Source organism: Athalia rosae, chromosome 2 (genome assembly GCF_917208135.1).
Source record: "Athalia rosae chromosome 2, iyAthRosa1.1, whole genome shotgun sequence".
Lineage (NCBI taxonomy): Eukaryota > Metazoa > Arthropoda > Insecta > Hymenoptera > Athaliidae > Athalia > Athalia rosae.
Window position 1 is genome coordinate 10576993 of NC_064027.1, and position 15721 is coordinate 10592713.

A 15721-nucleotide genomic window follows, 5' to 3' on the forward strand; every position below is an offset into this window, starting at 1 on the left:
TCAAAATACGTAAGAAAAATGCCCTGCAATCGATTTTAAAAATACTTCATTTCTGGTCCAAAAATCGCAAAAATCCAAAGGGGTACCCCTTGGATTTTTTCCGATTTTGGGCCGAAAAAAAATATTTTATTTTATATGCTATTTTGATGTATTTTGATCTCAGGATTCTTAATTCACAAGTTAAATCGGTCTATCTACAAAATTAAACGAGTTATCGCCAATTTTTCGCTTTTCGGAGCAGAAAAATTGAGATATCTCAATAGGAAAAATTCGTAGCTCAATTTGACCAACGGATTCGGATTTCTGAGCTCAAAATACATAAGAATAGCACAAGAAACCGAATAAAAAAAAATATCGATTTTTTACCCCAAAATCGAAAAAACTCCAAGGGGTACCCCTTTGGATTTTTTCGATTTCTGGGCCAAAAATGAAGTATTTTGAAAATCGATCGTAGGATTCTTTTGCAACGTATTTTGACCCCAGGAACACGAATCCGTTGAGTAAATTGAGCTGAGAATTTTTCCCGTCGAGATATCCTCGATTTTTCGCTTTTCGGATCGAACAATTGGCGATATCTCGATCAATTTCAAAGATAGGTCGATTTGACTTTCGAATTCGGATTCCTGAGATCGGATTCAAGAATACCATAGGAAACCTGTTGTAATTCGAAATATAATCATAATTAGAGACAACGGAACGGTTGTCGAGCCTTTGAAGATTCACGACGGACAAGATCTGTAGCAATTATGCCCATCGATTCAGCAGATACAATCGAACAAATGAGTAGTGGCTTTCTCAAAATCAGAGATGGCAGTTCCACCGGAACCAGTCACTTCGTCCCCGAGAGATGTTACTGGACATAGAATTTCAAGTAATGACGATGTAACCATCGGTCAGAGTTTGGAGGCACGTAACTTTGCCTCTGAATTCTCATGTAGGGTTTAATTAAAATCCTTCGTACCTCCGCACGCGGCATTCAGCCGCCGAGTACAGAAAACATCGAGTTCGAAAGAGGAAAGTGTTAATTTCACGACGACTCGAAAGTCGCTTCGAACTCGCGATTGGAACAAAATAGTACAAACTCGGTTTTATGGGTGGTTTAGCTTCGGCCAACACGGTAGCTGCGGTTATACCGCACGTACACCCAGATCTCCTCAGGAGTATCTCGTACCTTTAATTGAATTAACACGTTGCTGGCTAAGAAAGACGATGAAGAAGTCGGGCGGGATCCTTAACGCGCTAGCTCTCCAGTGACAAAACAAAAGTCGGAATATACCATACGCAGGTATAATTTACGGAGCTACGGTAGCGTGGATAAACGCGTACAATAGCTGCTGTAAAAGAAATACTTTTTATTTTATTCAACCCGTACGGCTCTTGCAACTTCACTTCGTCTACGTCCCTACACCGCAACGCAGTAAATGTTTTTACGACGTCACTCGTCAAATGCAACGTACTCTACGTTGGTCGCCAATTGAGACACATCGCACGTTGACACGCCCCCTTCTGGTTACATCCATGTACCGCTCTGGAGTCTGAAGACTGATTTTCATCTTCATCTGCTACTCCAGGCGTTCAGAATAGGATAGGGTATTCAGGTATTCGCTTTCGGTTACCATCCTCTTCGTGAATGGACGAAATTGATTCGAGACTCCCGCGGGAATTAATTAGCAAAAGACGTATAATTTTTGTTTCCATTCGTTTGTGTTATGGGTATTCATACGATTCTCGTACAGTTTTATGAGGCGGTTTCTCTTTGTTATAAAATATATCTCCAACAACGGTGAAATTTTCGAAGAACCGAAGGACTTCCGAATTCGTAGTGACTATTTTTTTTTTCCTCTCAGTTTTCTTCGCCGCGTTGAACGTTTAAACCATTTTGTAAATACTGTGCATTATTAAATACAGACAAATACGAACTATTTGGTGAGCAATTTCTTACACAAAGGAAAACTGGGCGGATTCTAAACGTGTTAACTAATAACTCAAACTTGACTTCTAGCTTTTGAACTGCAGTTATGATATTTCTAACACCTGGACCACGCGGTGAAGGTTCGGGCAATAATAAAGTGCTAATTGATCTGTAAACCGGGGGAACCCCACGAAATATAAAAATAAACATCGCGGCGTTTATCAAAGAGGTTTACTCCGATATGTCATTCGGTCTATCGATTGAATCTTTCAAACGACACAGCTGAATAGCCAACTAATTAAATCGGCGATTAATTAACTATTCGCGTTATATCACCGAATTCTCGAGCTCATTCCGCAGATACGTTTCACGAAATAAAGATCATTCCCCTCGACCGAATATCCCTGGAATTCCGGAGGCATTCGAATACGGATACAATTCGTTGGACATTAAACATGCACCGATTGTACCTTGGGGTTGAATACCTAGCATCCTGCGTAAGGGACCCGAAGATCAAAGGACCTTATCCCTCAACTCTTAAGGATATATACCTGAAACAGAAGTACCAGCAGTTAGAAGACTCGAATGGGACCTCCGCCAGCATTAGTTTCAAGCAATTTGCATTGAAATGTGAATTGATACAGGATCCCACTAGATTTTCAATGCGGCTTAGCTTTTGCTTACACCGACCACCCTCGATTTCTTCCTTCCGTACAGGCGAGCTTTATACTCCGGCCACTGGCAGCGATGCTTAGACATCAGCTACACGCGAAACGATACCTCGGGACATCCGGGTTGAGCGAATATTTCATCTCTTTTTGTGAAAAATCGAAGGGACTTTAGTTTTTGAAATTTTATCATCAATTTGGAACAAAAAATTCGATAAATTATCACGAGGTTATAAATTTCTGGAAATTTATATGGAAATGGATTACGATTTCGCGGTTCCGGTCTCTCCGTGAAATTTGTTCGATGGCAAAATGAACAAAGTGGCGTTGATTTTCATTTGTTCGAAATGGTTGAGCAAAGGTTTTCCGATTCGTTCGTATCCATCACTGCGGGTAGAGGCTTCGGCAGCATCAGAAGAGGCTAAAACCCTGGTCATTCCGATCGTGGTCGTAAGTACGTACCAGGTCGTACCCATATACTCGCATTATCTGGTGCCCATATACAGCAGAAGTAACAACAGCAGCACCCTAGAAGAACCTATATAGGTATGCACGTACCGCGTACTCGTCGGTTTGTGAGTCGGAGAAGCACCGTCGTATAACTATGAGGTGTGCGTGTGCTCGTGTGTGTATGTATCTTTTATCTTCCGTCCCTCATTCCTCATTCCCCTATTCCCTTTTCCCTCTTTCCGTTCCCTGTACCTCGCGCCAACTACGGTTGGAATATATTGGCTGCGGCTAACTTTTTGCCAGGAGCTTCGTTGTGTAGAGTGGAACTTTATTGCGGTAGATTGTGACGGATGGAGGTCGTATCGCGTATTAGTTCGCTCGATTCTACTTATACTTTTCGAGGAATAATACCATCTCGGTGTGCCAATAGGCAACCGTGACGACCGTACAACGATATCGAGAATACCGCGCGAATCTGCGAGGGAGTTATTGCTACATGATTACCCAACTACGGTGATTATACGTATATATGCATATATACGTAACCACCTCATACCTTTGGCTTCGGTCCAGGCCTTTGGAATCCGGTCACGAATCGTATGAGAGCGTGGAACGCGTTAAAATTTCTCCTTATCATCTCCGTCCTTTAATTTCGCAAAAAATGCCGTACGCAGGTGCCGGGCACTTCGTCGATAGTACATGAATCATTCGCGACCGCTCTTGGGGTAACATCGCGAATATTCCACGTACTTTAATATTTCAAGGAAAAAGCGGAAGGTTGAATATCGAATTAATTCCACACTGCATCCAACCTCATCACGTGAAGGAGAGATGAGAAAAATCGACGGCTAGTCGCCCAGACATTTTCTCCGGCAATCAATCCGATCGCTGACGTATCGGCGTATCGGAATTTCTCGCCATGTTTTTGCAATATTTCTCGATCTCTTCGCGTCTCGTCGTTATACGCAGCGGCAACGCCCTGCGCGTGCATCGCCTAGACTCCCCTCGTACGGAATGTCGGAGCGGTCGAGGTGGACGGTACATTGGGCGACTGTGAGACGACGGAGTTGCGGAAATCTTTGTGCGATATTTTCTCGAACGCCTGCATCCGCGTAGCACGAAACGCGTCGTACACACGTACGTCATATTGCCATATGAAGAAGTCGTCGGGATAACCAGCTTAACCTGGACCAAGGCCTTTTCGACGCCCTTGAGGCCACCGGCCTCATCGAACGCGATGACAACTACAACGCAACGACGACTTTCCCATATAATACGGGCCACACAACCGCGGACGGAAGTTGACTCTCTCCTCTTATCCCGCGGTCTCTTCCTGCTGACCAACTCTCAACTCTGTTTAAAGGTATTACCTCGTCCAGCAACAGCTGCGTGTGCAACAGTCTCCTCTCTCTCTCTCTCTCCGTGTGTCGCTTTACCAGTTTCGTCCTTTTCCGTCTTTCTCTTTCTCCGTAAGTCTCGACGAAGAGACGGTACAATATATTTATGGCGTGGAGTATCAACCCCGAGGTGTTCTTATGCACACCGATACCATAAGAGCATTCGGGTATATTTTTTTTACTCTCTTCCTTGTTTCCACCGATTCGGGGACACGAAATTTAAATACTCGCTCTAAGAAGCCATCTCCAGTTCATCCAAACTAATTCCAAATTGAATTTCTTCATTCCGATTCGGATCTTCTGATTTACTCCAAATTTATTTCTACACAAATTTCCGACTGGAAGGGACGACGGACAGAGTGTTCAAATTGATGCCGGTATCTTTTTCTAAGATTGACCCGTTTTCGTTTATCGTGGTTTGATTTTTTCATTCAGATTCGATCGACTCTTTTTTTCTTGTATTCGTACAAGAATCGTATGCGGGGGCACGGCAGGGTTAGCCTCTCGTAAAAACCGGGGAAAAATATTCGTTCGTGTTCACGACTAGTTCTATTAAGGCGCATCCGTGTCGTTTCCCCTCCCCCAAAAAAAAAGGGATGCGATAAGGACCCGGGATCATCTTCTACGACTACCACTACTACCGTAACACCACTACCACGGCCAACGATCGAAATCGGAGTCGGAGAACGCGCGCTGCGTTGCACCGACTCGCGTCTGCACCTGTCCCGAGATCCTGTTGATCTTCCACAAATATGTCAGATACGACGTCTTCTTTTCAGTTTTTCTCACGGTGACCATTCTCCTCGTGCAATTAATTCCCGTTTCTCTAAACTCTTGGAAATTGTGATGCTACGGTTGAAGTATAATAACACGACCGCTCGGTCGGAAGCCCTACGGTGCATGTAACCCTAATCAAATATGATCGTTTCGTTAGTTATGCGAGAACTAATCGCGGAGACAAGCGTTTGATGAAGAAAAAGTATGCCGGCTGGCAGCCGCACACGGAGTTTAGAAATATTACCGAAATAACCTTCCAATCCGTACGCCGATTGAATAAAATTTCAACACCGTAGCGGAAGGGATGAGTCCATCCTCTCCGGTCGCTGGTCGACATCATTTTTTTCATCCTCGACGAGTCGAACGATCGAATGTACTCGAATATTATTACCCGCATCCTCTGACGTTCTTATCTTCTCTTCTGTTTCAGCTGTACGTCGATGTACGTCGGAGAATACTGCCAACATCCGAACCCGTGCCGCACAGGACCTGGACCACGTTGTCAAAACGGTGGTTCCTGCAGGGTGCGGGAGTCATACGGGGGCGGCACACCCTCTTTCGTTTGTTCGTGTCCGATCGGGTTCACCGCAAGTCTCTGCGAAATTCCGGTTCCCAACGCCTGCGACTCCTCACCCTGCATGAACGCCGCCACGTGTACATTGAAATCGCTTCACGAGTACGTCTGCACTTGCGCTCCTGGATTTACCGGTGAGTAATAATCGTTGCTAATTAATTTTCAATTAACGAGATAAGATGACCGCCGTCTCTTTCGCAGTTTTTTTTTTTTATTTTCCATGCTTTTGTTTAATGCGGATTAAGACGACGGAAAGAGCGAAAAAAAAAAGAAAAAAGACAAGCAAACCTCCGATTTCTGTTCTCTAATTGAATCCACATTTCGCTGTTGATTATTTTACCTGTTACACAACACGACGTAGCACGCGTAATTCCGCCGTGTTGAAAATTTCTTGCTTCCGTTTTTGCGTAATAACGGTAGCGGTGAGTAGTAAATATTATACAGGTAACGTATAGATGTATATATACATTACGTGTTTTTACCGTTGATTTGCCTCGGACCGCAGGGCAGAGAGTCGTACGCTCTCTCCGGCGGGAGCAAAGCGAGGTGAAGACCGCGCTGCCGGAGCACGCGCGTCGGAAGTTGACAAATAAATCTAGGCGAGGAGGAATCCGGAGGAGAGAGTACACCGACGTTGATAATTGGCCGCGTGCAATGCAGCCTTATATAAAACGTCGGAACCTTTGCGCAGTGGATCTCAGGCGCGCAAAAAAATTCAAACTCAAACCATGCGGTATATATATTAATTACATCGTCAAATGCGACCCTCGCTTCAGAAAACGTTCAGATGTATCCCCGCGAGCCTGCGGACGCTACTAAAGTTCCCCACGTGCCTCGTCGTATACCTTCTCCGTTCCGCGTACGAGTCGGGTCAAGAACTGAGAAAAATTCCGAAGACCGAATTTTGCTTTGCCGATTTGAAAAAAGAATCTTTCCGCGACGTCGTCACGTTGTAGGTTTACGTACCCGTGCGAGTAGTTGCGGATACCGGGGAATGAGGACCGCTGTCCGCAGGGCTCGAGGAGCGCCAGCGGTATGAAAGGCAAAGACATCTCGGACAAAGCGACCGACTAGTTACCTGGGGTAATTAGTTCCACTAATCAGTACTTGCAGGAGACATCGCGGGCACTGCTGCGGCATAGCTCGACGGAACATGATACAGATATCTACCGACGAGAGGCTCTCTTAGCGTACCTCGAAACGTATCAATTACCTAAATTTCCCGCGGCGTGTGTACCCAGAAATCCGTGGAGATTGACGACAGTTTTGCTATTCGCTCTTCCTTCGCGACTGTCCGGAATGATTTTTTATTTGGTATATCTGATTTCAGGCGAAGATTGCAGTCGGCAGGACCATTGTGCTTCCTCGCCCTGTAGAAACGGTGCGGAATGTCGTTCTCTCGATCAGGGTTATCAGTGTACTTGCGCACCCGGATTTATCGGACCAAACTGCGCCGAAGACATCGTCGAATGTGACAGAAATCCATGCAAACATGGCTCGTGCCACAACACCCACGGATCCTACAAGTAAGTAACTCATTTTTCATTCCGTCGCACCTCAAATATTCTCTTTTATCCATCGAGTCTGGAGTCAGATTCAAACTCACCTCAGATTCTACCCTCCGATCAATTTTTCACTAGAAAAATGGAGGAAAAAGAGTCAGCGAACACTGCTCGTTGTTACAGCCTTAGCAAGGATATAGCTGGTTGCATTCGCGAAATAAAGGCGTATAGGGGATATAGGGACATAAATCCAAGCTTTGCGGAGATCAGTACGAGATAATATATGGTCGACTTCGAAGGACCAGATAACGTCGCAAAGTCCACCTCCAGTGTACGTCGAATTATAGGTATACGTGTATCGGTTTCAACCCGTGCAACGCGAGTGCGCCGCACCTTCCGTCTGTCGTGGGGGTGAACCTCGTTCATTTCCTGGAAGCTCCGACGCGAGGCTCGTTCGTTCCTCAGAATCGACGAGATTAAACGAACCGCCGTTATCCCGATTTCCACCCATTATCGAACTGATTTTTTGCTTTACGCTCGCGCGATGTTACCTTTTCAAAAGAAACGGAGTCGACTTATAGTTTCTGCCTATCGCGTGTTTGCGTACGATAATGATCGAGCCGCGAAAAAAGGGAAGGAAAGAAAGGAGAGGAGGTAGAGAAATTGACGGTAAGAGAGACGGAACGTTTCGGTAATCCCTCCGCACAAATCGTTGGAAGTAATTTCCTTCGATTTTCTCAAGCGTGATTTCGTTCTGACCTCTCTCGCGGCCAGGCGCGGGCTCTTCGCGTTGGTCAACCTCTCCCGTTATCCTCCGAACACGCTGCTGTCATTTGATTCTACCTCAATTATCCATTTTGTATGGCCGCGAGAATTACCGTCACAGTATTATCCCCGGAGCTCGTGTATTCCGCGGTATACACCCAAGATCTTGCGGCCATCCCGCGGAACGGGGCATGGACCATTACAGATTTATACATGTACACCCGTACAGATTCGTGTCACGCGTTGCGTAAATCTAGGAGAAGAAATAGCTATACACGGTCGATCTAATCTCACGTCTACACGAGTTACATGTAAATCAATCGACTATTGGTATCACGTGGCGAAAACTCAACTGGAATAGAAAATAATGGGAAATTATATCCGCCTCCCGGTGACCGTTGAAGTTTCAATGTTCCATCCTCTGAGATACGTGGATTACACGAACGCAAGTCCTCGAGGACACAAACGCGTGCAATTTGCGCGAGGAGCGATCCGGAGCAATGAATGCACGTGGGGGCTATACCTATGGGCCGGAAAGTAGGTACTCCGGAGTCGCTCGTATACCTGAGCCGCGTTCATCGGATACAACGAAGCGGAGCGACTAGCGACCGTCTGAAGTCTTACTAGAGTTCTGTAATCACATCCAATTGGGATTAATAGAGACTTCGATGCAAACTGGTCCGGACTCCAGGTGGTGCACCGTGCGTAATATGCCTGTCCTATTATAATGCAGCTTGCATCTTATCATTAAATGGTTATGGCAAATTATTCGCAGTGTGAACGGATGAAAATTATTTCGTCACAGAACGATCGTTCCGTAAACCGCGCGGAAAGCACTCAGCAAATATTGATTCTTCAGTCGTTGTTTGCTATTTTTTTTTTTTTTTTTTATTCGTATTTTATCCAATCCATTTTAATTGGGACTATTTTCGCGAATTATTGTAATTGGCAATTTTCGATTAGATCGTTGTATTCGAAAGGCGCGTAACACCCGCCTCCGCGAAGTATCTACCGTCCGCTCATTGTTGGTTATAATATGGAACGAGTAAGAGGGAAGATTGGAGATTTTAACGCCGGTGAAGGAAACGCTTTTTCGCAAGTGCGGTTGTACGCCTTATGTAATCGAAGGAATAAGCTCCGCAGTTTGACTCGATGGAATGCGTTACGAAATAATCCCCTCGATGTGGATTTAATCGAACGCTGATAGGCGATGGGATGTTGGGCCTTTCGCGGACCTCGTACTTCTTACGTTAGTTAACATCGAGTCACACGAGATGTGGTATACGTAATGCATGCCATAGATATTGACGAATATACCCTGCTTCGCTGTGATTTTGGTCCGTCAAAAGTACGACAAAGGCTGGCAGGTCGTGTCCGTTGACGATCCCTCCTGGGTTGCTCATATATTTAATTATTATTCCACCTCATCACCGAAGTATTTTCGGCAACCGTCAATGACGTTTTAAGATATTTTAGGTGTTAAGCGGGCGACCCAGCTGCTGCGGCGTCGCTGAAAATGATAACCATCTTAGTTTTCACAAAAGAAACTTGCTACATTGTAGTGACGCGCGGCAGCGGCTAAGCTTTACTACAATGTCGCGCCGCGTCACTACAATGTAGTTACAGCGAAGTTGCGGCGGCTGGGTCGCCCGTTTACCGCTTTTAATTTCCCAAAGCGTCAGTGACGATTACCGAGCAGACAATACACACCTTACGTATACACGTGGGTGAAGTTGATTGCGGTACATGAGATGTTTGTCACCAATATATGTATACTCGAGGATTCCGCGTCTCAGATCTGTCCTTCGTGTATCTATAACGTTTTCTATTATATTGTCGATTACACGTAAGTGATGAATAAAAGATTTTCGTTCAACGTGGAATCGCGATGTATCAATATCATTACGATACGCATAGGTATCGAGTTGTGCAGTTACTCGGGCGTGACTAATTAAGAATTGTATACAACCTTGTCAGTTATGAATAGGTATGTATACAAGTGACGATATGGAAAATTCTGCCAACGCGAACGTGCGAAAGGGTAACGTTATGTGTGTGTGTGTGTAGATATCGAAGTATATCAGACTCATTTTCGATTGGAAAATATATCCTTGATACTTCCGATCGACCTTCTCTCGTACACTTTTACATTCAGAAATCAACAGCCTGTGAAATCCCCGATGACGCAAAAAAATTGACATATCACGACCTCAAAGTTCACTCGAAACTGTAACCGAGATCGAAACTATATTGAGATTAAACTTTCTTTTGTTCATTTTTTCGTGACCTGCGATGGTTCCACCACCAATTGGTGACATCGACGTTCGTGAAAATCCACATTTTCAGAGCCGTCGCGGCCCCCTTTCTTCTACTGCGCGAGAATCGCACTTCGGGCGATCAGATCCTGTAACGGCGCATCGGTTCTTATAATATTCATCATAACGTCGCGCCACGAGATTTCGTAACGATATATTTATCAGGGAAAAAGCGCAGTCCGCGACGCCGTATAGCACAATTGCAGCGTCACGATCTCGTCGGCCTAGAAGCGGTCCGCGTCTTCGTTATGACACGTCGGGCATGTTTCTACGGAACGGGTATCTCGATATGATATTGTTTACTCTCGCCGCTTACGAGTACCACGCGCGGTTCCCACAACCTTGTCCGTCACTTCGGACTCCGGAGACCAAACCCTGTGTACCTACACCTCTTCTGCTTGGCTACCTCCTCTCATTTCATACCCAGTGTTCCAAGTCGAGCTTGTATCGTCGAGCGGAGGGACGTGTGTCGTTTGCGCCTGCAGCGGGTTTATATCCATACCTACGTTATAGCGTCCGCGTGTCCCCGCGTGTGTACTTTTTATGCCCTGTGCGTATATGTCGTACATATATCTTCTTCGTACATACATGTGTATCTATACGCGTGTACTCGTAAAAGAGGCGACGCACACTTTGAAAGTTTGAAATTATACAACTTGCCCGGCAAGGGCCACGGGTCAAGTGTCGCTGTACACCCGGAGCCGTTTAGTTTTTTTTTCGTTTTATCGTGTAGTTTTTTTGAATTTTTTTCCCTTCAACTTGGGCAATTCGAAGAACCTGTTCTTTGTTTTAGACGGGCTATTACTATGATATACGTGACTCGAATTATTAGCTTATTATTTTATTTATTTTATTCAAATTTTTATTCACTTCATTTTCAATTGTGTCATTTTTTTCTTTCAAATAATGTTGAATACTCGGGAAGGTTGTACGTTCATCGATGCATTGCATACGTTGTCACATACTACACCCATGCAATTTTATATCTGATGGAATAAAATCACTGTACATCAAAACGGAACTGTGCGATGACGTATCGATACGTTCATCGTTTGCCTTCACGTTTAATGATATGTTGCGGAACGTGCACCACGGTCAATTCTCTCATTATTGAAATCCAGTTGTCGGAGGTGTGGAATGATCTTGGTCGAAATAACGGCCTTTCGTTTCTCCCCATCCCTACGCGTCGTTTCATCTACGCGTGTTACGCAAAGTATATCGTATAAATATTTTATTATGCGTTTCTGCATCCGGCTAATTGACGTCATGGTTCAAATAACGGGCAAGAAGCGTAGAAATTAAGAGAACAATAATTCTCGACGTAACAACCGACTAAACTAAACGTTTTCCCACCGCTATAATTACCGCGTAATTCACTTTGGCTCGATAATTCCAATTGTTCTCATTTCTACGCCCGCACGTGGTTCGATGTAGCAGCGGTCGCCCATTTCTAATTTCTTATGAGAATTCGGTTATCACCCGCCCCCCCCCCCGATAACGTCCCCTCACACAATATCAAATTATCGAAAATTTCACTCCTGTGTATTCATTTTATTTCAGTTCTAAAATTTCATCTTTCGTGACGTTTTTAGTAAAAAAAAAACAAACCATCTCTTTTTATACAATGTGTGTACTTATCGGCCAAGCTGATCATTGACCGCTGCGGAGTTCATAGGTATACGTGTGCTTACCTAGACATACATCGGCTACTGTACTGGGCAATATTACGGGGAAGTTGTACAGGGAACCCATAAAGGGTTCACTGCAAACTGAACTAAAAATCAATGTCATTCCTAGTATATAGCTGTTTGTACGACTCGATGAAACATTCATCGTTATTGCTATCGTCATTTTTGTTATTATTTTTACTTTGTCTTCTCATTCTTTCTTTTTTCACTCGAACGTATATTATACGAGTTCGTGCCTCGCCTTCTCATCGAGCTTACATTCTCGATGCCTAATGATGCTATGTAAGTGCAACGAGGTGCAGCGGACTCTTAAATCGCCCCGAACAGGCCCCCCTCGATTATAAGTTACACCGTGTCGAGTATTCCGATCGCTAATTTTTCACGATAAGTGGTATAAATTACGTGCGTGTTACAGAGACCCGACGATAGACGACGTAATACACTTTGGATCGGATCCGAATGTGTTTGAGATATTTTTTCTTCGTTTGCAAAGCGAAAAAACTTCTACCACCCTACCGTCCGGATGACGTATGTCGATACTCGTGGAAACGATTTGCACCGTCTACCGATGTCGCACTCAATATATCTAATAAATCAGAAGAATTATAAACTGCTCGGGATCGGGTATAGGTGCGGAGCAGAGGTACGAACGAGTATCTCTCATGTGAGAATATCGACTACTCGGACGAGTATTTCTCCCTGATATCGGCAAGAAACGTGGCAAACTAGATTCAGAGACCTGCTGCCGGTGTACCGCGGCAGCCTAGCCGCAGGTAGACCTGCAGCAATCCCGGTAGATCGAAACGACCGTCTCCTTGTACTTGAGAAAACAGGTGGTCGCATCGATGTTTCGTGACAACGTTTCCTCGAACGGAGCCGTTTCCGTGGAAAGTATTACGGCTATTAAAAAATAAATCTCGTACCGTGTCCTGCTGCGGGCCATTTCATTTTTGTTCAATCTTGTTTTTTTATCGTATTTTATTTTTCTATCATTTTTCAACTTCGTTCGTTTGAATTTTTTTTCCTCTTCCCCCTTCTTTCCACGTACGTATTTGTAGCTTTTTTTTTTTTATTTGGAACACCAAGGATGTTATAATGGAGGGTGTCGTGTAACGTAAAATCGGAATCCTATAAAATCAGACAGGATTTCGGGACGCTGATCTGAATGATCTGAGATAATTCTGCGGAAACGAACCTGCAGAACTTTTGCTCTTCAGAAACAATTTCGGTAGAAACGAAACCTTCTCCTCTCACAAGAGAATTTCATCGGCGGACGGCGCATTGTGTACATTTGACTTTCAATAAGCTTCCGACGAATAATGTGCATCAAGTAGGTGTAATCCGGTAATATATACATGTCGTAGTTGGTCGGAATCGATCGCGCAACGTGTTACCGGAGTCTCTTCGGGATAGCTAGCTCCCGTGGCTGTAACTAAAGTCTTAATTGGCCGGTAGAATCTTAATCAATTCCCAACGTGTGCCTAATTAATTAGAACACGAGATAATAATTAATCGATTAGAAAAATTGCGCGCGGGAATCGTTACTGCGACGGGGTTCAGGCTTGTCCGAGCCATAGTCATCGCGTAAAAGGTAAAAGAAAACAATTTAATTTGAATAAAAAAAAGAAAAAGAAAAAAAAAAAAATAGAGAAGATCGGAGTAGGAAGCATGTGAAAAGGTGGCGGAACTGACGTGACGCGATGAGTGTTCTGTTTAAATTACCTCGGATAAGAACGTATCGTATTTTTCAGCGGGAAAAGGCAAAAACGGAATAACGTACATAATGACGGCGGGGGATAAAACGATTACAGTAATAATACGTTATGAAGAACGGAAAGAAAAGTAAAAACTCGAGGAATTCATCTACTTTACATGAATCGAGTACTTATAGACTAATGAGATTCCGTCAGCGTTTTAAATGAGAAATAAAAAAATTTAAAAAAATCCATCGATTTAGCTTTCTCGAGTTTCGTGAAGCGCTCTCCGCAGACGCCCGGTGAAGTAGTAGATCGGCGAGAATTTCGTAGATTATAAGGCTAAGCGCCTTCGTATACCTGGACGACGCGGTATAGCGTCCCGTTCCTTCGATCCATGCTACACTGCTCGTACCTTGAGCAAATCCTGGACTGGTTCTCGGAGATCATTCTCTGAAATATTTTTTGGACCCTCGTTCCAGTGCCGACCGCGTGTTGTTCAGCGGGGGCAATCTTCTCCGTTCGTTCGCTCGTTCCTACCAAGCGTCGCGACGCGCCGCACTCACCGAACTATGGTACATGAATCACGCACCGGAGACATATAAACATCAACTTTACCGCGAGACTTGTTTTTTTTCATTTCCCCCTCGTTTCTCCCGTACGGTCGTAACCCCGTCCAAATATTAATACCCCTTCTCCTAATATATTCGTATAATGTAATATCGTAAGTCCCCCCGTGCGTGTTCCGTGTATACGTGCACGTTAGGACAACGTCGCTTCGTTACCCGTACATCTCGGAGTCCGGTCGTATAAACGATCATCGGCTTTGAAACTATGCGCGACTTTTTATCGTACGTCGAAATATCGAGTTTATACATAGGATTGTTGAACACATCCACAATTGGACACGTGTGTATAAAATTCGTAGTCAGTTTTATAGACTTTGCCGGACAGGATAGTCCGAATACCGCACGAACGTATACCAGATGGTCGATGCACCGGGCAATCTCGCGGTATTCGTACGGACACATAGGTGTGTAAGTGTCGGTGTATTATAGTTTCGGGCCGACTTCAAGGTGACCGAGAACTGAGAACCACTTTCATACCGATAAACATGAGACTGTATACACTTCAGGTGCTATTGGAACCTTTCTTCTTCCTCTTCTACCGCTTCGACCGCTGCACCGCCGCCAAACTCTTCGATACGGAGGAATGTAACAAGTGTTGTGTACATACGCACGAAAAGTCACGCCTCGTTAATATCTGTATTACGTGTGAATTTGCCGTATCACGCGCTTCAGGGAATTCGTCCGATTTATTTTTCGGGAATACGATCGAGAACCTGATCGAGCAAATCTGAAGGTATCGAACATTTTCCGTATCCTTATTTTGCCATCGATTATTATTATACCATCTCATATTTGTACTTTGTTTTTTCCCCTTCTTCCGCCGTACAAAGGCTTAGACTCGTGTAAGTAATCGGAAATAATCAAAGTTATTGATTATGACAGATAGGGTGATTTACGATAGTTTTCGATTCCATGACGTGACTCGCGTCGACCCACGGGGAGCGCTATGTTTCTATGAGTTATTCGAAAAATTTTCCAAATAAACCAGGTTAGACTGGGTTGGCTAGGTCAGGGGTTGATGGTGTTCCTGTTGCTTTTGGGTGAACGCACCCTACCAGCGGGAGCTCTGCCCTCGAGCCTCAAACCTAGGGGAAGACCTGCCTCTGGTTTAACCCCCCGCTGCACCCAGTAGTGTCCTTTTCATTTCTGGTACCCCGGACATTGTTTCCAGGTCGTTCGATAGACTTTTAATTTTTTACCGCGCCGACGAAAGTTTTCACTATTGCCAGATCGGTGAAAGATGTAGGTATATCGAGAGAACGATGAATCATTGCGCGATTATTTTGATTTCGTTCGGTTCGAAATCGTGCGATTATATCGAGAGCTGTCGAATCCGCCAAACAATTCGGC

The 15721-nt window shown here is 44.5% G+C and overlaps 1 protein-coding gene across 2 annotated transcripts in view; it reads left to right on the forward strand.

Moving 5' to 3' along the window:
- The window catches only part of LOC105684218 (neurogenic locus Notch protein), a 166468-nt gene that overhangs the window by 64744 nt on the left and 86003 nt on the right, over window positions 1-15721 (forward strand). For both annotated transcript variants that reach the window (XM_048650944.1, XM_012397407.3), the window contains exons 3-4: window positions 5635-5912; window positions 7109-7304. In XM_048650944.1, the coding sequence (XP_048506901.1) occupies window positions 5635-5912; window positions 7109-7304 (474 nt within the window). The remainder of the gene's footprint in view (window positions 1-5634; window positions 5913-7108; window positions 7305-15721) is intronic.